Source organism: Arvicanthis niloticus, chromosome 12 (genome assembly GCF_011762505.2).
Source record: "Arvicanthis niloticus isolate mArvNil1 chromosome 12, mArvNil1.pat.X, whole genome shotgun sequence".
Lineage (NCBI taxonomy): Eukaryota > Metazoa > Chordata > Mammalia > Rodentia > Muridae > Arvicanthis > Arvicanthis niloticus.
The window spans coordinates 79,135,981-79,159,302 of NC_047669.1; the positions used below are offsets into that span (position 1 = coordinate 79,135,981).

A 23,322-nucleotide genomic window follows, 5' to 3' on the forward strand; every position below is an offset into this window, starting at 1 on the left:
ACTGCTAACTTCCTGATTCTGTTGGCTGTTAGAAAATTAAAGTCCTGTATAATTAAATTTTTTTTTACTACAACTCTTCTATATTCTAGGTTCTAAATTCAATGTTGACAACAATTTGGAGTTTGTTGTTGATGACGTTTTCCACTTGTATTTGTAAGGAGAAAAATGTGATAGTTATATCTAAGCACTAAGAATTATGCATTATGCACATTTCATGTGAATATGCATTGGGATTCAAAGAACAAACAGCTTTCAAAGGTAATGTAGAATTATCAAGTGGCATGGAGTTCAAGGATAATCTTACTGAATTAATGTAGTTTCTCATTCGAGAGTAACTTCTTCCAGCTTGCTTAACTGAAATTATGTAGGGGTTATCATACTATCTGTTTCCCAACATGCACATATATTTAATAAATTATGACATAAAATACTATTAGTAAGATTTAAAAAAAAGAAAATTAAAGTCCTTGGTTTTGAGGAAATACTGAAGGACTGAAAAGTAACTGAGCATACTGTCTGCAAGCTTCTCTGAGGGTAGGTAGTCAGAGAGGAAGGCAGACAAGTGGAGGGTGGGTGGATGGGTGAAGAGGATTGACAGTTGAGTAGACAAGTGGGTAGTTGGAAGGCTGGGTATAGTGGTGATAGTGGGCTGAGGGACAGCTGGATGGAAAGGCAGTGGCTAAGAAAAGGATAGTCAGGAAAATGAGGACAATTATATTTAACTGAATGAGAGACCCAGAGTCAATGTGAAATTGTAATTGATACAATCTGAAAGTACTTCAGATATAAAATTAACATGAGAATAGTAAATAATTTTAAAAAACTGCAAACATTGATGCTAGGAGCTCCTCCCCACCAGATCAGGTACGTCCAAAAAAGACCATGGGCCATCCTTCTGTTTCCCAAATCTCCCAGGCACTGTGCTATATCATTGGAGACATCTCCAAACCCCATGTTACTGTCCCAGACCTCTGGGTTTTAAGAAGCAGATAATTAGAGCTTATTGATACGAAATAAAAGTCTGTGAATTCCAAAAGTAGGCAAGTCCTTTATTGACATAAAACAGATCTCCTATGGTCTCTGTGTTTTACACAAGAGCAGGAGACAGTGAAGACAAATTGAGGCATATTAAAACATAGCCAGCTCCACTACTTCCTGTCATGAAAAAGTATCCTGTCCATGATTCATGTCAAAGTACACAGTACATTAATAACATTCTCTGCAGGTCACCTCTATGGTGACAATGTTCAGAACACAAATGGGGAAGGTACAACAAAAGGCTGTCAAATCTGACTCCTCAGAGTACGACCATCTCCAGTGGCCACCTCTAGCCACATTCATCTACTGTGCTGGAACACAGCAGGAGTCACTGCAGGGCAAGTCAGCAAAGCCCTTGGCACAAACCATCACTTCCCCAAAAGAACCTGAAAGAGCGAATTGTTGACTAAACAATTTTTAATATAAAACCCATTTACAAAGAATTTTCCTGTAACTTTTATATATATGGCTCTGACGTTTTTAGGTGAGAACTCAGCAGGGAATGTGAGGGAAGAGGCGCGGTGACCTAGACATCAAAACTTAAAACAAAAACAAACAAACAAAACCAAAACAAACAGCGGTTTCATGATGGTAAGGCTGTTCAGTGTTAAGACCAGCCCTGTGGTTTTATAATCATTCCCTTTCTAGGCTCCAACAGCCAGATCCTCACAGGTTTCAAGCAGAGCTACCTTATCACTCATGTGTAAGAACCCACTATGCCTCCAGACAGATACTCTGCCCATTGCAATGAGAAGAAAAAGGACACTGCCCTTCCCATATCTCTACTGAAGATGCTATGCTCCAAGTAAGCAGAAGTAGCTTACTCTGGAACAGAGGGGGCATTCTTGTATAGGCTTTGTCGTAAAAGGCCTGCATCAGCATCCAATCAATACCACAGTGACATGACACTAACCTAGCCCCATCTGACATCAGACCCTTTGACTACAGGTCAGTAGCTGGTGGTAGCCTCTGCCCCAACACAGCTACTATTGCCTTGTCCATTAGCCTCTGCTTGGTCAGTGTGTGGGCAGGCCACCAACAGGGTGAGCAGTGTCCCAGGACCATTCTGTCCCCATGAGAAAACAAAGGGACCAGAAGCCGACACGTAGCCCTGGTTCTGTGGTGGCAAGCTATGTCTTGCTGCGTCGGAGCAGTGTGGCAGCAGAGCTCTGGCCTCCTTGGAACTTGAGACTCTGCAAGTTGATGTGTGCTCCGTGTTTGAGCAGTGTCTCCACAGTCTGTGAATGCCTGCCCTGAGCAGCGAGGTGCAGTGCACTGAGGCCCTGCTCATCAGACAGGTCAATGAGGTCAGCACTGACCAGCTCCTCCACCACCTCTGTGTGTCCACGGGCAGCAGCCAGGTGCAGGGCTGTCTGATTCAGGGGCCCCCGAGCCAGTACATCAGCCTTCTCCTCTATGAGCAGCTTGACAGTAGCCAGGTGTCCATTCCGGGCTGCCAGGTGTAGGGCAGTATAGCCCTCTGAGGTCAAAGCCTCTTTGCCTGCACCGCGATGCAAGAGTAGCCTGGCAGTACTGGTGTGTCCAGTCTCTGCGGCAACATGCAGAGGTGTCTGTGCCTGTAGGCTGCAGATGTTAATGTCAGAGCACAAGTCAATAAGGATGCGAGCCACACGGTAGTGCCCCCTCTGAGCAGCCAGGTGCAGGGGTGTCCTACCATCTAGTGTCTGAGCATTCACACTCACTCCAGGCTGCTTGGCTAGCAGCTTAACAATGGGCAGGTGGCCCTGCCAGGCAGCATAGTGCAGAGGCAACCAGGCATCCTTTCCCTGCAGGCCCACATCCACACCACGGCGGAGCAGGGTGCGCACAATGTTCTCCTGTCCATGCTGGCAGGCTACATGCATGGGTGTTCGGCCCTCGAAGTCTACCTCATTGACAGAAGCATTCTTCTCTAGTAGCAGCCTTGTGCTGGCCTCATCCCCATTCTGGGCTGCAAAGTGCAGGGCGGTCCACTGGTCCTCATCCTTGGCATTGACACTGATCTTCCGGGCCAGCAGTAGCTCCACAATTCCGCGCCCCTTCCGCTCCACAGCCATGTGAAGTGGTGTCGAGCCCTTCCTGTTGGTCAGGTTGGGGTTGGCATTGTTAAGAAGCAGCCATTTGACACACTCCTCCTGTCCAGCCTCCACAGCCAGGTGCAGAAGACTGGCACTGTTGTCCAGAACCAAGTCCACATCTTGGGGCTGTAGGATCTTCATCAGCCTGCTGGTGTCCCCTGATTTGATGGCATCCACTAGCTTCTTCTTCTGGATGTCTGTGGGGCCCAGATCTGCAGGGAGAGGAGAGACAATGTCAGAGATCAGAGTGAGGCAACCACTATAGAATCTGGGCTTCTAAGGCTTGGGGGCTGAGGTCAGGTGGACCACATCTCTAGGGACTCTGAACAAGGACATTCAGGATACATCCTTTATTTACAGGTGTTTAAGCATCTACCTTGAGTAGTGTAGTTGATATCTCCAAAGTGTTCCTCTGTTGATTTGCAGAATAAAACCACTCTAGCTTTTCCAGGGTTGGGAAAGCCCTCCTCCAGCATCAGCAGAATTGCTGACACTCATATTTAAAAAGAGGTGCACCAGAAAGGAAAGCCAGAAAACACAACCTGCCCAAAGACTTAAACCTGCAAAACACTATTCCTGGGGCTTCTACTGGCCTATAGAACCAGTTCCTCGAACTTTGAGGAGCACAGACTCAAAGTGGTACCCCCTGTTATGGGGATATCACATGGGGTGTTTCTGAAGTGATTCTCAAAACTAGATTTCTCAGAACACACTGCTCTGTATTCACAATGGAACTTCTATAGAACCTGAAAACCCACTGCATTATTGGAAATCCTGATTCCAATAAATACTTTTCCCCTGCAGGCAGAAAATTTTCTAGGCTGTTTCTACAGAGCAGTGGAGGTCTGGGTGGTACTAAGGAGACAGACTCTGCCTGGTGTTTAAATACTGTATTCTTTTTTTCCCTTTGTTGTTTTGAAACAGGGTCTCTCTATGTAGACTTGGATGCCCTGGAACCTGCTTTATAGATCAGGCTGACCTCAAACTCACAGAGATGCCCCTGTTTCTGCCTCCCAGGTGCTTGGATTAAAGACATACACCACCATGACTGGCTTAAACACTACATTCTTATAGGGTGGTGGTCATCTCTTAGGCATGAGGACAAGGCATCACTAGAGAGGGTTAAGTCTGAAGAGAAGATTTTAGAACACATTTCCCCATGGCAGTGATATTTCTGAGACTGCTGTTAACTTAGCTCTGACTGTCCTTTTTGACTTTGTTGTCCACTGCTTGGCTAGAATCAAGCACAGTCCTCTCTACCTATCTTTGCAAGGCATCTCCTTAACCTTCAATGCTCTTTAACCCAACATTCTACTGGAAAAATCCTTGCAAACTAGTAAGACCTCAAGTCTTCACAGTCAACTGCACTTGGCCTCCCTCATGCTACAGCCCAAATTGAAATGTCTGTGTTTTACAGAGGAGCCATAGAACTCCAGGTGTCAGCACCTCATAGGACAGTCAACTCAGCTTGATGCAAGCCTATAGTAAGTGTATCCATAAACAGAAAAGCTTGGGGTAGGGGTTATCTGGAAGTGTCTGAGTATGAGGCATAAGACTGGCAAAAGTCAAGTCTCCAGGTTTCACTAGTTTCACTGGATAGGACTTGGCTTTCCAGGTTGCAGACTTAGGCCAACCTCTGTCCCAGGGCTAACTAGGCCAGATTATGTGGCTTATCTTCCTCTTACGTTAAGACACCCAACAGAATCACACTACTGATGTAGGAATTTCTGGATCTGTGTTCTGAGCAAACTATGAAGATGACACCAAAAACTCATTAAAGAAAACAGAAAGAAGACAAGAATTACCAGGGCAAGAGACCTCGGCACAGTAGCTGCTCAGACTCTAATACAACTCACAAGAGAGCTCTGTGCAAGCTCACCAGTGCTCACGGACACTCACCGCCTGTTGAAGCTTCCCGCTCAAATGACAGTGACAGCGATCCTCTGGAGGAAAAGGCTGAGTCCACTGAGGACACCCCTGAGAGCCTCTTGCCACTGCTGGATGATGGGAGCTTGCATTCAGAGGAACTTCGGCTGAGCTCCTCAGGGCCTTCAAGAGTCTGGGAGATCCCAGAGTCCAATTGTGACAGCAATTCGGAGAGACTGCAGTCATTATCAAAGGGGGGAGCAGAGGCACGCTTGAGGCGTGAGGACTCTGGCCTGGTCTGCAAAGATGGAAAGGGTAGTAGTGAGGACTCTGCTCCTCCATGTCAGAGCACAGAGAACAAGACAGGGGGACCAGAAACTATCAGATAGAGGTCCCATAGCTATGTACTACCATCAGATAGCATCAAGAAGCCCTGAGACTCAGGGCTGCAAAGACACCTCATGGACTTGCCTGGCAGAAAGACACTGTAAGAATAACAACTTGACAAAAATGGTAAAGTCTAACTACTACATGATGCTGCCACCTACTCAGGGGCACTGTCTAGGCCACAGGCAGTCCATGGGTAATCGGTGAGAGAACAGTCCAGATCCGGTCTACCCAAGACAGGCAGCCCAACAAGAAAGGAAAGTAGTTAGGCTGGGGCTCTCCCTTGTTCTGACAAAGCTTCAGACTTCTCAGGTATGTCAGTTTGGCTTGGGGATTGGGGCTATGAGATCAAGGGCACTTGATCTATGCTTGGGGCTATGAGATCAAGGGCACTGGGGGACTGCTTCAAGAAAAGCAGATTTCTAGTAACTAAGTCTGAGGATTGCTCACTCTTTCTGAGCCCTCCTCCCTTTGGGAACCACTGCCTTACTGTGCTTGCCACCTGTGCACTAAGTCATGTCTACTTGCTGGCTTCAAGCATATCAGAGGTAGGTTCTGTCCCTTTACTGCTGTCAGGAGAATCTTTGTCCCCAATTCTCACCTGTCCCATAGCTGTTCTACTTGAGAAGCTGTTCAATGCCAGAGAAACCATCACCACCACTGCCAACCTTTATAATGGAGTTCTCTGCTTCAATCAATCATTATTGCTAGCACTGGCCTTTGGAGCTTCTCATAGCTTCTGAGTAACCACATACACTTGTAATATAAACCATTTAAGAGCAGACTGTGCTCGGATCCTCAAGCCCCACCTACCAGGAGCCCAGGAGGATGGGAGCCATCTGCCCTTCATGGTTCTACCTACACTTATTAATCTCCAGTGTGCTAAGCAGATGGGGGATCCCCATGGGACCTTTACTTCTGGAAGGAGATGTAGGACAGGCTCAGGAGGAAATGGGGAGGAATTTTCAGAAAAGATGTTGGATTAGAAAAATCTCACCACAAATTGGAACCCTGAAGATGCCTGCTAGAGACGCTTACCTCACTCTTGGGCTCTGAAGAACTTTTTTCACCTGGCTCATGAGCCAGGTCTTTCACTTCCTCGTCAGGTTTTTCACAAAGGTCTTCGGTTTCAGAGGTAATTTCTTTTAGAGAGAAAACAAAAAGGGCTGTCATTTAGATACAACTCCTACATAATTCTATGGGGACAGAAGCAGTGATGCCCTAATCTTGACCAGCAGAGGACATGCTCAATACCATGTCAGTTTGTAGAGAAAATCCCCAGGCATCACTAGAAGACAACCCACCCACCATCCTGAGTGTCTGGGCAACCACCTGCAAGGCCTCATCAGAATCAAAACAGGTCTTTCTTAGTAACCTGCCAGACACAAAGGGTTAAAGCTATCAGGGCTGGCAGGTGAGCCCCATCTACTCATGTCTCCCCAGATTCATGTGAAAGGCAACTCTATCAGGTTTACTTTTTTATCCCAAAGGTACATCTGTCCATGAGGACAACCCTAAAAGAAGTGAAAGAAAATTACAGACTATTCATCACCTCCAGCTGCCTAAATGTACACCATTGTACTTGAACTTGAAATCCAAGATTCTAAGCTTCCTGGAAGCAAACGCAGCCTGCTAGGAGAATAGGTGGACACTGGGTCTGACTATCTAGTTCTAATAACCCATCCCAACCTTCAGTGTTGGGCAGCCAAAGTAGGAGATGGGCCAACCTGTTAATGGTGGGTTTGTTTCATCCTGTCTCTGCACACATTGTTCCCCACCTGAGCTTGGCCCTCAACCCTGTCCTGGTCATCAACTCTACAGCCTGTGACACTGGAAAAGCCATCACATAGCAGTGATGAGACAGGGAAGGGCACTCACCTTGGAAGGTGGGCCGCACCTGCGGGTCTGCATGCCAGCACCGCTGCATGAGCCCTATCAGGCTGCTACAAGCACGTGGCCGGGGTCTGCAGACGGGTGGCAGCTCTGGGCGGTGGCCCTTCACCACTTTCACCATGATGTGTAGGATGTTCTTTTCATCTGCAAAGAGAAACAGACGTCAAGACTTTGAGGAGCAAGAGACAGCTCCTCATTTAAATGTATGAATAAGTGCTGGGGACACGCTGTGACATGCACATCACCCAGGACACTATCAAACCTGGTAGTTTCCCTTTCCAAACCTGGAGTTTTCTTTAATCCATATCCTTATAGGACATAACATTCTCTGTTTTTCTCAGTTCTCATGGGCACAGACTCTGCCATTATTATCACCAACCCTAATCAGGAAGGGCTCAAGAGGGACTCTCAGTGAGTGACCTGCTCATCTTAAACTAGGCATCCTATCAGCCACTGGTTCCCATGGGCATTTCCCCACCCTTGCATTCCAAGCACACCCTAAGGAGCAGCAGGCACCTATTGGCAGGTATGGAAAATTGGCCCACAGTCAACATCGGCTGCCAGGTCCACACTGACGCTTTGTTCACTTTCCCGTTAAGTCTTGTGCAATGCCTATCTCTTCAGTATCTATAGGTTACATCCATGATAGTCCAGCCTTCCAAACCTAGCAAGCTTTCCAAATGCAGCGAGAGTCAAGAGAACACCTACAAGATTTTTTGCTGGCAAAGCAAGCTTGATGGGGTCTGCATGGTATCTGAGAAGTTCTGCTTTCCGATTCCCGTAGCTAGCAGGCAACAAAACCTGAGGGCCTAGAACCCTGATACACCACCTGACTCAAGAGTCACTGCTATTAGGCAATTTCACATCCAGCAGGTAGGCTGTCATGATGAAAAGGATTCAGTATGTGGACCTCCATGGTGGGGATCACAGTTAAAAGAAAAAGCAATGGGGGAAAAGACTGGAGAGATGGCTCAATCCTAGTTCAGTTCCCAATAACCACATGGCAGCTCAAAACTGCCTGTATCTCTAACTCTAGGGAATTCAATGCCCCCTTCTGACCTCCACAGACTCCTGTACACATGCAGTACACAGACATCTCTCAGGCAAGCACAAATACACATAAAATTAATATATCTTTTAAAAGAACAAACAATGGAGGGCAGGGCAGAAACATAAAACCATTCTGCTGAATGTTTAATAAGCTACCCAAATCCCCTAAATCCTTCAGTACTTGGAAGATCTTTTCTCCACCCTTGCCCTTTTCCATGCCTGGCTTGAGTGTGTGACAGAGCCAGCAATGGGGCCTCAATTTGAGGGCTCTGACTTAACGATATCTGTCTGTCTGGTGCTGGAGACTGAACCCAGGGCCTCATATATACTGAGCATGATTTCTATTTTCAAATATCTTTGGTCATACCCCAGAGTGTAAATAGCCAGAAATGTCATAAAAGAAAAGAAACTTTTCTCTTCCCATTGCAGCTAAAAATGACTTAAGTTTTATAAACTTGAGTTGATATGGTAGAACTTCTGGAAAGGGGCCAACCACATGAATGTTTTTACTGTTATTCTCAGTGTGTTTAGAGTGATTAACACAATAGATTCTGTCATGTGTGTTTTATACCATTTGCTTTTGAAAGGGAGGGAAGAAGGAAGGTGAAGGAAGGGTATCTTGTTATATAGACTTTTAACAGTACAAAACACTAAGCAGCATCAAAGAATAAAGCTGCATATGGTCTGATGGTCTCACATTGTCCTTATGTAAGGAACACAGCAGAAGGCCAAACCTGGATGTACTTTCAATATAAACTTGATAAATAAGGAAGAAAGACCATGCAGGTGTTTTCTCAACTTCCTGAAAAAAGCTGGCTATGGGCCTTCAATGTACTTGCAGGGTGGGTGTAAGGCATCTTCCCTGAGGACAGGTCACACATCTCTGAAGCCTCAGGGAGCCTAGCCCAGCCAGGTACAAACCAGAGGCATTGGAAGGGTGGAGAAGGTTCAAGCACATGCCCACTGTCTTCATGCAGGTCCACTTACCAGCAAATGGCTTCTTTTGTGTAAGCACACCCCAGATCACAATGGCAAAGCTGAAAGAGAAACTAGGTATCAATTGGTGCTCTAACGTCAGCTTTGATAAGAGTTTCCAAGCTCTGAGCTGCCATCTCACAGGGGCACAGAACAAGTACTCAGACATCTAGGGGCACTTTTGCCCCCTATTCTTCTCTGCCTTGGCTTCAATCCTTTAAATCCAAGGTCAGGTTCTATCTAAAACATTCCTATAAGAGGCCCTGGTAGGCTTCATCAGAGAGCAGCTACAAAAAAAAAAAAAAAAAGTGTAGAAAGTACTAAGAAGCAACAAGCTGAGCCCAAAACCCTCTCAGCTACTGGCAGACAAATGTTTAAGTAAGTAAATTTTTCTAGATACACTGAAAATGGCCCAATCTTAAAGAAAGAAAGAAAGAAAGAAAGAAAGACAGACAGACAGACAGACAGACAGACAGACAGACGGACGGACGAAAACTGAGCCTAACTCATTAACTGGAAAATGTAGGTTCAAAAGTTAAAGCCAACATTAAAATAAACAAAGTACTGGACTATCCCCAAACTCTGCAAGCCCTGACTAGTCCCCAGAGGGCCATGCCCAGTGGGACTCACTGTTCAAAAGGCCCAACACTGGCACACTGGCTTCTGTCAAACCAGTTAGCTGAGCCTGGTGACAAAAGACAGAGTTGGCTGCTCTGGTCCTTTCTTTTCCAAAAGGTTGTTGGAATAGGACCCTCACAATCTGAGGAGGAAAGGGAGGTAATTCTGAGGTACTCAAATTCCGGTTGTCAGATCCAAAGGGAACTCCATTCCTCCAATGCTGATGGTTAGACAAAAGCCAGCATTAACCAGAACTCCAGAAGCAGGTTCCTCTTTAATCACTAAGCAGAAGGGACAATTAGCTATCTGTGGTGCCTATTAGCAAACCAAAGCTCATGCTGGTCTCCAGGCTCCTTCAGCACTACAAGTACTTGCTACACATTTTAAAGCTGTGCTGGCATCTTGCCTCTTCTTGACTCCCCCTCTACCCTAAACTTGTCCAGCTCTTTCGACTCAGCCACTATGCTATGGTCTCGCTCTCGCTCTCGCGCTTGCGCTTGCTCTCTCTCTCTCTCTCTCTCTCTCTCTCTCTCTCTCCCTCCCTCCCTCTCTCTACCTCCCTCCCTCCCTCCCTCCTTCCCTCTCTGACTCCCTCCCTCCCTCCCTCTCTCTCTCCCACACTCTCTCTTTGCTCTACTCCAGCTTCTCTTCTGGCCAGGTCTAGTTTGTGGGCTATGTTCAGACTGCTACTTTCTCTCTCTGCTCTGTACTTCCAGATGCCTCTGGCTGTTCTCTCTCCTATCCACAATTTAAAAAAAAAAAAAAAAATCTCCCCTTTAACCATACCATGGAGCAATCAAGTTATCAAGTTGTCAGTGTATATACTGGGGACTTAGGATGTGAACCAGTGTCCCACCTTCAGAGGCAAGTGACCAAAAAGTGAGTTGCTCACTTTGGTGTTCAGAGGAGTGTGAGCTTTGAGGATTGCAAACCCATACACCTATGGCTCTGCTATTTAAAGCAGCAGGTTCTTCTGACAGACAAGTAATAAAACCCATGTTTTATGAAAATGCTGTATTATATCCAAGCACTGGGCTAGCAACTGCTTTTTCTAACTACTTCTGCTTAGCACCAGCCAGGAATAGCCTGTTTGTCAGCCAGCATCACTCACAGGAGAGAAAACTCTTTCAATGCACCTGGAGAGCAGGTACCCACCAGCTAAAATTCCCAAGTCCAACAGGCACACACCATTTGCACGTGCATCAAACCCCAAGGCTGAATGGTACCCCAGAGCCTTTCTGGAAACTGCTGCTCAGGGCAGGACGCAACGGTGATGCTTGGAGCTCTTAGCTTGGCCCATAGGACATGGTGACAAATCACACACCTGTATACATCGTGTTTGGTATCAAACAACCGGCTCTTCTCACGAATTCGCTCTGGAGGGAGGTAGGCGATTGTGCCAAACAGGCCATCCATGCTGAGGTCATGAGAGTGGGACATGCCATTGCACTTGGCCAGCCCAAAGTCAGAAATCTGTAAGAGCAATCCAAAGGAGGCATGTCAGCCTTAAAGGGAGGCAGAAGCAGCTGTGGTAATATCTCCATCTGGCACGTGAGATGGGGGGCAGGGGCAGCACATGCTCTAGGGGCTCACCCCCAAACAGAAGGGCGGAGTTTCAGACCACCCTGTCTCTAAGCAGGCAGGAAGCACAGGGATGCAGAAGGGCTGAGCCTGGATGTACCATCATTATAAACTTGATGAATGGGGAAGAAAGACACCATGCTTAAAGAATGGAATTCAGTTGGAGAAAGAACTCAAAAAGAATGACAGCCAGCCTCGTTTCTGTAAGACATAACATCCACCCTGGTAGCTAATGGTCATAGTCGGCATGAAGGAAGGGAAAAACAGCCTTCAGCTTCCAGGCTAAGGGAGCCACGTGACAGGCTAGGACATCTATCATCTATGCCAGTCCGGTTATGCAACCTTCCAGCTGGGGCAGCTACAAGTGCCAGCAGGTCCTTTAAATGCAACACGCCTTCAGAGAGCTTTAGAGTGAGCAAAACACACGCCTCATCACCTTCCGGAAGGGCTCACTAGTCTACTTCAGACATGGTATCCCCTCCCTTGGTGATGAAGTCACTGTCAGGACCCCCATCTATACTTCCAGAGTTCACAGGGGAGGCAGGTTCCCCACTGGTGAAGGTATCCTTGCAACTCAGGCCTGCAGGCAGCTCTGGGAGTCCCCCTTTTCTGCCCATGCCACCACAGCCTGGTGCAAACCAGACCCTTTGAAGCCCTGTGTATTCGTAAGACCCAATTCAGCACCAAGTAGCCGTCCAGTGCACATATAAATGGCCCTTTTCTAGTCTCCTTCAAGGCTGATGTGGTTTTAACCCTTTTAATTCACTCCTGGGCTCATCTTCAACCACGCCCTGGCAGTAACAGGAAATGGGCTGAGTCAGGATTCTTGTTTCTAGACTGGCCATACCCATGAAGGCAGCCCACAGCCTAGTGTCATAAATGCTGAATCAGGAAAAGCACACTTTTGTTTTTAGCTTTTTGTTTTAGCTTTCTGGTAATAGCCTGGCATCACACAATAGCAGCATTTGCAGCTTCTTTCAGGGTGGCTCAGGTGAGGGGGTAACCTCAGCATCTCAGCTTTGGGACAAAATCCCTTTGTGCTAATAGAACAATACCTTCTCATCATTGCTCCACAGCTTCTAACCCAGCCATTCAGCTGACATTGTAAGAATTACAACTGCCATTAGGTTGAGGGGACAATGGCCTGCAAGAGAATGCCAGTCCCTACTTTGTCAAGGGCAGCCCTTACTTCCTCAGTGAACAAGCATTAAGTGCCTGTTGTGTACCAGGTCTGAGAAAACACCTAGATCAGTCAGCACCCAGACCTAAAAAAGACAATCCGCTAGTGACAAACTAGGTACCAGGACATCACTTTATACTCCCAAAGGGTGTGTGTGTGTGTGTGTGTGTGTGTGTGTGTGTGTACACGAACCCTAACCCTCACTCATCTAGACAGCAACCCAGAAGTAAAGTGTCTTTACTACACTTTTCAGCAAAGTGACAGAACTGTGGTTGTAGTGTCCTTGTCCCAACTCCTGGCTCTGCACTCCCAAGGATAACACTTGGAAGAGGATAGTACTGTGTTCCCTCAGAAGCACACCACAACTCCCCCAAACATACCTCTCAGGAGAGGAGGAGATGAAACATCAAACATTGGCTGCACCTAGGGACTCTACAGTGTCCCTAGGTGGAGTGACTTACACTATACCAGACCCATGGCTCCCAAGGTGGTGCTGGGTGTATACTCACAGCATCCCTGGTTAAGGTACATGTGATGTAGTCAGCTCCCATTCAGTAGTTCTTAAAGACACAGGAGCCTTCATACACTACCCTCCACCCAGTACTGCCTGCTGCTTTCCCTACCCCATCTCAAGTGCCCAGAGTTGTGTGTGATTTTTCTGGGCTTCCTTCCACCTCAAGTCTACTCTCCCTTGTACCTGCATGCCCGCTGCATACAGAAGCAGAGCCTGCCCTCTATGAAGGCTAGCCTCAGGTGACTATACTGCTCCTCTGCTCTGAGGTGAGACCCTGACCCAGGGTATGGGCTTGTTATTATTTTCCTTTTCTGATTTAGGTTTCATATATGAGAGCAATGATTTTATGAACCTCTGAGCACATAGGCCCTGTTCTGCCCAGGAAGAGTGGAAGCCAAGTTCTCCCAGCCACAAGGAAAAAGAACCTGAGAAACTCAGGTCACAAGAAGATTCTGGAAGCCACCTTGGAGCTGGCTCACACCAAGTTGTGCGATACACTGTCACACTTTTCAGGATGTAAAGGCTAACTCATAGCAACTGTACAGAGTGGAAATCAATTTCTCTGCGTGGCTGAGTCTGAGTCTACAAGTCACACGGGTTACTGTGTGCTGAGTCAAGCTGAGTGTCAGGATGAACCTCCTAAAAGTCAGGCCAGCAGGGTGGGTCTGGGAATGTTATACAAGCAGACATATCTCAGTGACACAGGCTGGGGACATTGTTCCTTGTGTGAATACTGTTTGTTCTAGGGCCCTCTGTCCCTCTCCCTCATTTGGTCCATCTGCTTTCTTGCACAAAAGGAAGGGAGGTTGTGAACAATACTGTGGGCCTATAACCTGGGCTCCCCAAGGCCATGTACACATCATATGAGAAAGTCCATGACAGATGCTGCCCTTGGTGTTGAAGCAGAGGTGTTCAGAGGAAAAACATGTCCAAAGCCATACAAAGCCATTGCAAACTGTCAATACTTATATCTAGGCACACAACACTTGCTTCCTGTATCACTCTTCACACTCAATTTTATAAATTTCCAAAGAAACAAAGAATCAAATCTTGTAGGCCTCACAGTGAGTGCCCACAGCTTCCTGGCATAGGTCAAACAGATGAAAAGTCCTCTTCACAGCCTGTGTCTAGAATACAGCATCTATTCCATAGTCCCAGTACACTGAAGAAAAACAGTTTCCATTATCAGAGGACACAAAGTCTCACCAGTTCACAATCCAACTTCTGATGTTATTTCTCAAGACAATAAGCCTGGGACCGTTAAGTCCCTGATCTGTTTCAGGGTGCTCAGAACCTAACATCCCAGGATATAGCGGAGAATCCCATGGGTTTACAGGGGTCACTCTTCCAGATACCTATTATGTTCAGATCAAGTGTGACCAGCTAGGTTATCTAGTAGGTCTTACAGTGAAAAAAGTCCTGGCTTCAAGTTCTCTTCTTTAGAAACAATCACTTCCTTTCTCAGGATCTATTCTAGAACCCCAGACCATCTAGACAGAACCTCCCTAAGGCATCCAGCATCCTGGTTGCCCACTCCCCAGGGCACATGCTATCCCTACCTTGACATGGTAGTGGGCATCCAGCAGGATGTTCGCTGGCTTCAGGTCTAGGTGCAGCAGTGGTGGAGACATGCAATGCAGGAAATTCATACCCACAGCTGTCTCATGCACAATGCGGAAGCGCAGGTCCCAAGGCAATGGCTCTGAGGCCAGCAGCTTCTCCAGGGATCCTGTCTCCATGTACTCCATAACCAAGCCAACAGGTTCCTGGCATATGCCATACACAGGTAGAATGTAGCGGAACTTGGCCATCTCCATCTTCTTAGCTTCCTCCAGAAGTTCCATGCGTTCCCTGAAAAAATTCATAGATATGAGGGCATGCAGTGGTCACCTAGCTGGACACAGAGCCACTGGCCAGGATACAACCAGTGATAAATGTACATGTGTACAAAGTTCACTGTCATAGAAATAAACTGTCTCTGCATCTGGGGTCACTGTGAGGATAGAGCCTAGCAGTTATCTAGATACCTTCATGTCCCTTGTCTGGATGGAAAACTGCTAGTTAACTAACCAAGGACCTTCACTCTCACCTCTGTTTAATCCCAACTCTTTCACTAACCCAGTCACTCCTGGATATAATCTTGAATGAGCCTATAGCAGGAGTTGGGCAAGGGCTACATATAGCTGGTCACACTTCCTACTGATTACACAGTGGTTGTCTCTACCCAAAGGGGACAACATAGGCATTTCATATGTAACCATCACTATCATCTACACCCAGAACATGGTCATCATCCCCAACAAACAGTATCCATTAATCACCCACCAGAATCCACATTCTCCTATTTCTGAATCCTGGTACCCCAAATAAGTAGAGTCATCCCTACCATTCTTCCATGTCTGCCTTACTCCAAAAGGTGCTTTCAAAACCTATTTATATTGTTGCACACATCCAAGTTTATTTGTGTGGCCTAGCAATGGTGCAGGAATACACTATATCTTGCTAATCCACCCTCATGGCTATGGACAAGACTCCTTGTACTGATTAGGTTTTTTTTTTTTTTTTTTTTTTTTTTTTTTTTTTTTTGTTATTGTTGTTTTTGACAACTTGACATATCTGGAGTCATCTGAAAAAAAACCTCAATTGAGAAGATGGTACTGTCATATTAGCCTGTAGGCAAATCTGTGGGGGTGTTTTCTTACTCCAAGATTGGTATAGAAGGGGCCAAGGCCATTGAGGCAGATGGCTCTGGACTGCGTAAGAATGCAGGCTGAGTAAGCCATGGGGAGCAAGCTAGAAGCAGTGTTCCCCCATAGCCTCCCCTTCAGCTTCTGCCTCCAGGTTCCTCCCAGACTTTCCTTTACAACAGTCTGTAACCTTTAAGATGAAACAAACCTTTTCTTCTCAAGTTTCTTTTGGTCAGTACTTTAACACAGCAACAGAAAGCAAACTGTTCTTCCTGTTTGCTCCTGAAAATAATGTCTATGGAGTCTTCATGTTAGTTCTTCTGGGTATCTGCCTAGAAGATATCTAGGTATCTGTGCCTAATGTCTAGAGAAGCTGTGGTGTTGCTGTCCACAGCCTGCTACTTCCTAGCCAATGACCTTCCACTGGGGCTGTCTCCTCATACTTTTAGGCTCAGTCTGTGGCAGAGACAGCTGCAGCATGGGCTGCATTTACCAGCTACAGTCAAAGGTTAACTCTATGGTATTTGTACAGATGACAATTACTGCGTAATGGTCTGTGCCAGCAACGGGTCAAAAGTCTCAGTGTACACTCAAGGTAAAAGGCCCCATCCCAACAGGGTGTTGCCTGAGCTACATAGGATCCAGGTCAGCGTCTCTCCAAATACACACAAGAAGGTACTCAGAAGGCTAGGAAGAGGTTCTCATGCCAGGGCTACAAAATGTGCTTTCTAGTAATAGAAAAACTCCTTAAAAGAAACTTCTAGAACCACTCCTAGAGAGACCTTGGAGCTGTAAACTGGGCAACCTTGGTGTCCACACATAGTCCTGGTGGGCTGAGGTGCCTTGGTGCCTCCCCAGAAGGCAGGCAGAGCTCTTCTGGATCTAAAGTGACTGCTGGAACATCATTAGGCACATGCTGGAGGACCCAAAATGGGGCTAACAAGCCACTTCCTAACCTGACCCTCCTCTGAAACTGGAGGGTTTCCAGGCTTCCCTGGCCTCATGCAAGGACAAAGGCAGGCATGCAGAGCTACAGGGGCACCAAAATCACAGCAAAAAGCATCATAGTCTGGCAGGTGAAAGTGCCACAAGTTCTAAGGGCTGAAGAGTTTAGCCCCTTGCCAACCAGTGCCAATCCTACCTGTATGTAGCTAGAGCTTAGTCCTCATGAGCACACACTTTGAGCCAGCCTATTGCTGGAGTGGCAGGCAACAGACCCCAAAGCATCCCAGCCCTGTTCCTGTACTCCACAAGTATCTGAAAAACAGGCCAGTAAAGAGCTAGATGCCCAGGTCAAGCATTAACAAAATAAAGCTGGTACTTGAAGGAGAAGATAGTATTTCTTGGACTGGGTTCCTTTCTCCCCAGGAAAAGGCAGGAGCTGAGGACCTTCCTGTTCAGTCCCCATACACATCAGCTGCTGCTCAGTCTTTTGTGTTAAGAATAAAAGTTATAATTTGAAGCACCCACTCCCCGCTTCCCCCTGTTCATTTTCTTCTATAAAGTGGTCAGTTTGCACCTTCCAATGTGGGTATCCTTTCTGCCCAGTTGATGGGTCCCTAAACTCTGTGAACTGAGGAGGTATATCTGCCCATCTCCATTCTAAGGAACTCATGTCTGCAGGCTGGCTACAACATGGGCCACTGTCCCACTCTCTGGACACCTTTACTCAGCCAACCCAACCAATCTATTTTTTGCCTAACGGTTTTAATACACACAGCTAACTTAGGCTGGTAGCTCTTGGTACCTGCTCCCAGCAACCTTGCTGGCAGAAAATGGCTAGTTCTACCCTTCCCAACACTCAAAATTCAACAAATTCTCCCTCCGTGCCCCAGTTCCTTTCCAGAACACAAACCTCATTTAAAAAGAACAGGCTATAGGGCTGCTGACCCCAGCACATTTACACACCCTGCACAGCAGGCTGGAGGGAGCACATGACATCAACCCCTTGCCCTGGACACATGCTACAGGGCACTTAATTGGAAACTGGCCATTGTTTCCTGGGTCAAACATCAGTCATCTTCATGGTTGCATAACCAGAAAGCTCAAGGCAGAAGGGACTAGCACTGAGGCAGAATCCTAGGATATCCAGAAAAAAACTTTCAAAGCCTTTGTTATCTAATTTCCTCTGAACTAAACACTCACAACAGCATCCTGATACTTTGGATACATGCAGCCTGGGGCAACCTGTGGCCCGAAGCTCCAGCCTTTAGGTGTAATCAGGAACACCTGCACTCTGGACCTAAACTGAGCCAGCTCCCAGCCTGGGAGAGGCAGAAAGACTCCAATATACACAATTTTTTTTTTTTTTTATGTTTTTGGTTCTTATCATTTAAAATACATCTTCCTCATAAGCAACATTTCTGATCAGTGTTAATTAATAACAACATAGAAAGAACTGTACACTTGTAATTCTGATTACTGTTCTAAAATCTGGAATGATTTTCCATCTTGTCCTTAGCCTGGATGCCTGGGTGGGGCAAGGATCATAGGTGGCAAGCCCAGGGCATGCTCCTGGTCACCATTCTGTTCCATTTTGTTCTTTCTGCTCACAACGAACAATGTTTCTGGGCCACAGAACCCACTGACTCAGGTTAATTAAAACACAACTTGATCTTTGCTTCTGCACAGTGCAGGAAGGCTGAAGTTACATTCTCATCTCCTTTGCCCCTGGAATAGGGATGGTATCTCAGCCTCTGAGGAGGAAGGGAAAAGATACTTCTGCCCTACTCTCATGCCTGCTTTGGGGCTCCATTTAGAAAATCTGGGCTCCAACAGACAAAGTTAGGGTTACAATTTCTAAAGACACTTTTTTTGTTGTTTTACTTTTTGCATAGCTGGCTACTGAGCCCAGAACCCCTTGCACATGCCAGGCAAGGCCCTAACCATGAAGCTATAAGGCTCCTGTTTCCCTCCAAGTTTCCTTTTTCTTTTCTTTTTCTTTCTTTTCATCTTTCTTTCTTTCTTTCTTTCTTTCTTTCTTTCTTTCTTTCTTTCTTTTTTTTTCCCAGACTGACCTTGAACTCGAACTCATGTCAATTCTCCTGTCTCAGCTTCTTGATTACTGAAATTACCGCCTAAGATACTTTTCAAAAGCATTTACAATAATTCACACACCTGCAGGCCATTTATACCTACCATGTCTGGTCTCCCACCAAGGGAGGGAACTGGTGTACAGAGCAATGTCAGGGGTAGCTAACACCCATCATTTCTGGAAGGTCTGCCTCCCAGCTGGGAACATATTGAAAAAAATGAGAGAGAACCTAAGACCAGCTGTGAATGAGCCTCATGTCTGCAGGCAATAGGAGGCGGGGTTCAGGGGGATTCAGCAACAGCTGCCAGGGAACCTGTGAAACATTGCTGGGAGAAGAGTATTTCAGCCTCTCCGCTAGGCTCCTGCGCACCAATCCAATTAAGTTCCCAGGAGCCTCAGAGGGGTTCCCACACTGCTATTTTTAAAACTGACAAGAATCAGGCTTGTCCAATTGTCAGCTTTGTAGTTACAAACCCAGGGTTTGCTCGGGCTCGTCTCAACGAGCTGAGGCCCAACTCTGTATTAGCAGCTCTTGGGCCCCTGTGCCAGAGACTTTGTTTTTCTGAGCTCCTCTTAGCTGGGAGCAGGGAGAGGCATAGGGCCCCTGGGTCATTTTGTTCTAAGATTGCCAGGCCTGCTCTCCTGTACTTATGATCCCCCAAGTGAGAGCCAGCCAGGGAAGATAGCCCTCTCCCTGGCCAGGGAACTGGACCCTCCCAAGACACCTGGCCCCAGGAAGAAGAAAAATCAGTTGAATGGGAAGGTCACTTGTGAATTATGCCGAGGTCCTCTAAGTGTCCCCACCTTGGCAAAAAAAAAAAAAAAAAAAAAAAAAAAAAAAATCAAATCTTATAAGTGTCCCAGACCTGATAAGGTCCCACCTTCCCTGAACAGAAATGGAGGAACACAAGCAGAAGGATGGGGCCTGGGCAGCTGCTGGGGAGCCAAGAGACCCCCAGCTAGCTTGAAGGGTGAACAGCCTGACCAGTGAAAATAGGACTGGCCCATAGCTGTGGCTAAAGCAAAGGCCATAAATGACAGCAGCAAACTGTCCACAGAAGAGGTAGCTGTTAGCTGGCCAGGAGGTCATTATGGATAGACCCCACCCTCACATTCAGCCTTGAACCCTACTTCCAGTACCACAACAACCCCTCCTTAGAGGTAAATTTAGCAGGGCTTTGCCAAGAGGCCCAGAGGGAAGGCTGTTTCCTCCTGGCAAAATATGGATGGCTTTAAAACAACAACAAAAAAGACAAGGTCTCTTTGCATCAATGGTTCTGAATCTGCGGATTATGACCCCTTTGGGGACCACATATCAGATATCCTATATATCAGATATTTACATTATGAATCATAACGGTAGCAAAATTGCAGGTATGAAGTAGCAACAAAATAATTTTATGGTTGGAGGTCACCACAACATGAGGAACTGTATTAGAGGGTCGCAGCATTAGGAAGGTTGAGAACCACTGTTCTACATAGTCTTGATAGTCCTGGAACTCACTATGTAGGCAAGGCTGGCCTCAAACTATATATGCCTCTTTTTTCCTGAGTGCTCAGATTAAAGGGATGCACCACCATATCCAGCTTATTTACAAGGTAGCAAAGACAAACTTGTCCCTCCCTTCAGAGCCTTCCTGCCTGACCTCTCAGAAAGCAGGACTTTTTCTTTTTTCATTTGTGTCCCCGCTGCCAAGACTGACTGCTTGTTGGCCCTGTTGCTTTCTTTCAAACCTAAATAAATAAATAAATAAATAATTTTTAAAAAATTCCTTCAAGTCCATGTTTATTAAATCCTCTTATCTCTGAGGTTAAGATCCTGCAAATAAGACTCCATGTCCTCTGGCTGGGGCTGGGGGACGGGGACTGCACACAAAGCCCCTGGGAAAATTCTGTTTCTACTTCAGGTAATGCCTTGCAAAGGCAGGCAAGGCAGGACTACAGTACAACAGCCCAGAGAATGTCAACCTCCCTCTACAGCTATTACAAGCTTCAGAAGCAACCTGGCTAGCCTGCAAGGCAACAGGCCCCTCAGGCACAGCAGAACGAGAGAGGATTCCTAAGCACTTCCAAGCCGCAGAACTTAGAGACTTCCTAACACCCAGGGAGCTTAAACAATTAACTTGTCCTGGGTGGAAGAAGTCAATCTCACATACAAAAGAGAAAAGGCTGTCCCGACCCCCCCAGTGGCCAAGTACTTCCTGCTGGGTGCTGCTGACCTCTACCTGCCTGCTAACATGCCACCACCTGCCTGCTTCAGGCAAGGAAGAAAGGCCTTGCAATTAAATGACAAACAGTTCAACACAGGATCTTGCAAGTGGAAAAACCCTGCCTTTTCGACCTGGTCATCCCCCAAAAAGAACTGTAGGACTGTACCATATATTGACTCTAAGGACACCACACCTGAAGTAGTTCATATTTACCCTCCAATAATCAAATTCTGTCAAGTATTTGATGGTGAATAACATTCACTCTGCCTAGAAACAATCCCATTAAGTCTTTGAGGGCATAAGAAACACCCATACAGAGGTTTTGTTGGTGTTTTGGTTTTTACCTTTGAAAAACTGTGGGCTGCTATTCAAAAATGGTTAGGATTTCGCCAAAATAACCACAGTGCTAGTGCTCCTTTTGGCCTGAAGGGTTCCCAGAATTAGAGTTGAGGAGGGTTTACACAGCATGGTGAGCTGGTAGTGATTTTAGACACTAGTTCCCACTGTGCCACAATTTCTAAGAAAAACTAGGTGATAGCAAAAGGCACGCAAGCAAGCAAACACAATCACCCGATAGCTCAGACAGTCTCCAGGCTAGAGATGAGGCGTAAAAGGAGAAGATTGAAGCCTCATTCTCAAACTATCCTCCTTATTGTCACCCAGGTAGGCGTAGTTACCACTCCAAAGTAACGAAGGAGTACAGAGTGGCTTAAGGCTGGTCCTCCAGACAGCTCAATGGAGTTTAAGAGGTATCTCTGGGTAAAATGCAAACACCACTACCATATCAGCTTAGTTAAAGATTAAGTCATTTAAATCTGCCGTTCTGAGGCTCATACGTAATTTATCATTACCCAACGTAAACAGTGAAATCTGGGGAAAATGCTTTTGAAGAACTGCTTCGCACCTCACCTCCAAATTTACTCACAAACTACATCGCCACAGAGTTTACCGGGACCGCTCTGAGTCCTTTCTTGACGCTGGAACAATACGCTAGGAGGGACAAAGAAAGGCCCAAGGTGCCCGGGGCCACCTGTCCAGGGTCAAAGAAAGACGTTCCCCTGGGTCTCGGCTCCCACCCTAAGTCCCCGAAAACGAAGGTGTGCGGAGAAAAAGCGGTGGGCGGAACCAGATCCCAGGCCCAAGCAGGTCCGGGAGCCCTGTAAGCGGCTGTGCGCCGCGGACGCCTCGCCCGAGCCTAGCCGGTGCTTCCGAACGAAATAATTACGGTCTTACACCAATTTGTGCTCCGACGAAAATTACTAAGTGTAACTGAATCTAACTCGTTCACAAAGCGCAGAGGCCCACACAGCAATTTCTCTAAGCCCGACGCGGACCGCAGCGTTTGGTGGGTCCTGGACGAGCCCGAAGCACCTCGTTGGGCTCAAGGCCATCGCCCCGGACCCCAGAAGCTCTGGAGCTGCGAGGGACCGGTGACCTGAGTGCCGCAAACTCTCTTCGCCTCAGGTACGCGGAGCCCCCATCCCACCCGGCCCCGCCCGGGAGCTGACCTGTCGTCGACGTGCAGACTGGGCGAGCACTTGATCGCGAGCCACGTCTTCCAGTGCACGTGGCGCACCTTGTACACCTGCCCGAAGCCGCCGGAGCCCACCTTCTCCCAACCTGCGAATTCGCCCGCATCGAAGGTGCGCAGCAGCCCCAGAGCCCACCGGCCCCGGCCCTCGCCCTCCATCGCGTGCGTATCGCCGCAGCCTGGCTCAATCGTGACCGCCCAGGTGCTCAGGTGCGCGCCCCGCCCGTTGACGTCACTTCCGACGCTAGCCCCATCCCGCCCCGCCGGTCCCCTGGGCCCGCCCCCGACGCCCTAGGGAGCGGCAGCCGGTGAGAGTCTAGCGCCCGGTATTGCGGACCCTCCAGGGATTCAGGGAATCCCTGCGCTCCCTAAGGCGTGCGATGTGGCTGGCCAACTTCTCATTGCAGCTGTAGTATGTACTTATTTCACTTCTCACAGTACTCCCACTCTGCAAAACACAACAAAGTATAGTCTCCAACTGGGACGTGGACTTTAGATTCGATTGCCGGGCTTGCTCAGGTTTCCCCGGTTTTGCACCTCTTCGTTTGCGAACGTTAAATCCTACACAATGTTCTCGTCTGGGTCAGTTCGTGTACCCCGCACTAGTGGAGAAACAGAACATTCTGTGCCCTCCTGGGAGCTTTTTGTAATTGCACTCTAAGGCCCTGGTGATCGCTAAT

At 47.2% G+C, this 23,322-nt stretch overlaps 1 protein-coding gene across 1 annotated transcript; it reads right to left on the minus strand.

The window, feature by feature from the left end:
* Window positions 1-1,028: 1,028 nt before the first annotated feature.
* Ripk4 (receptor interacting serine/threonine kinase 4) lies at window positions 1,029-22,875 on the minus strand. The gene is made up of 8 exons (XM_034515832.2): window positions 22,620-22,875; window positions 14,740-15,031; window positions 11,230-11,378; window positions 9,300-9,349; window positions 7,248-7,406; window positions 6,408-6,511; window positions 5,016-5,280; window positions 1,029-3,328 (listed from the first exon to the last, which is right to left on the minus strand). The coding sequence occupies exons 1-8, from the start codon at window positions 22,799-22,801 to the stop codon at window positions 2,169-2,171; spliced, it is 2,361 nt and encodes a 786-aa protein (XP_034371723.1). The 5' UTR covers window positions 22,802-22,875; the 3' UTR covers window positions 1,029-2,168.
* Window positions 22,876-23,322: the final 447 nt, after the last annotated feature.

What these genes read in the sequence shown, in the direction of transcription:
- Ripk4 (XM_034515832.2), bottom strand. Translation starts at nt 22,801, where the DNA reads ATGGAGGGCGAGGGCCGGGGCCGGTGGGCTCTGGGGCTGCTGCGCACC. An exon ending in GGTGCGGCCCACCTTCCAAG is followed by an intron (nt 6,512 to 7,247) that starts GTGAGTGCCCTT and finishes TCTCTCTAAAAG; the next exon opens with AAATTACCTCTGAAACCGAA. An exon ending in CTTCAGAGCCCAAGAGTGAG is followed by an intron (nt 5,281 to 6,407) that starts GTAAGCGTCTCT and finishes CCATCTTTGCAG; the next exon opens with ACCAGGCCAGAGTCCTCACG.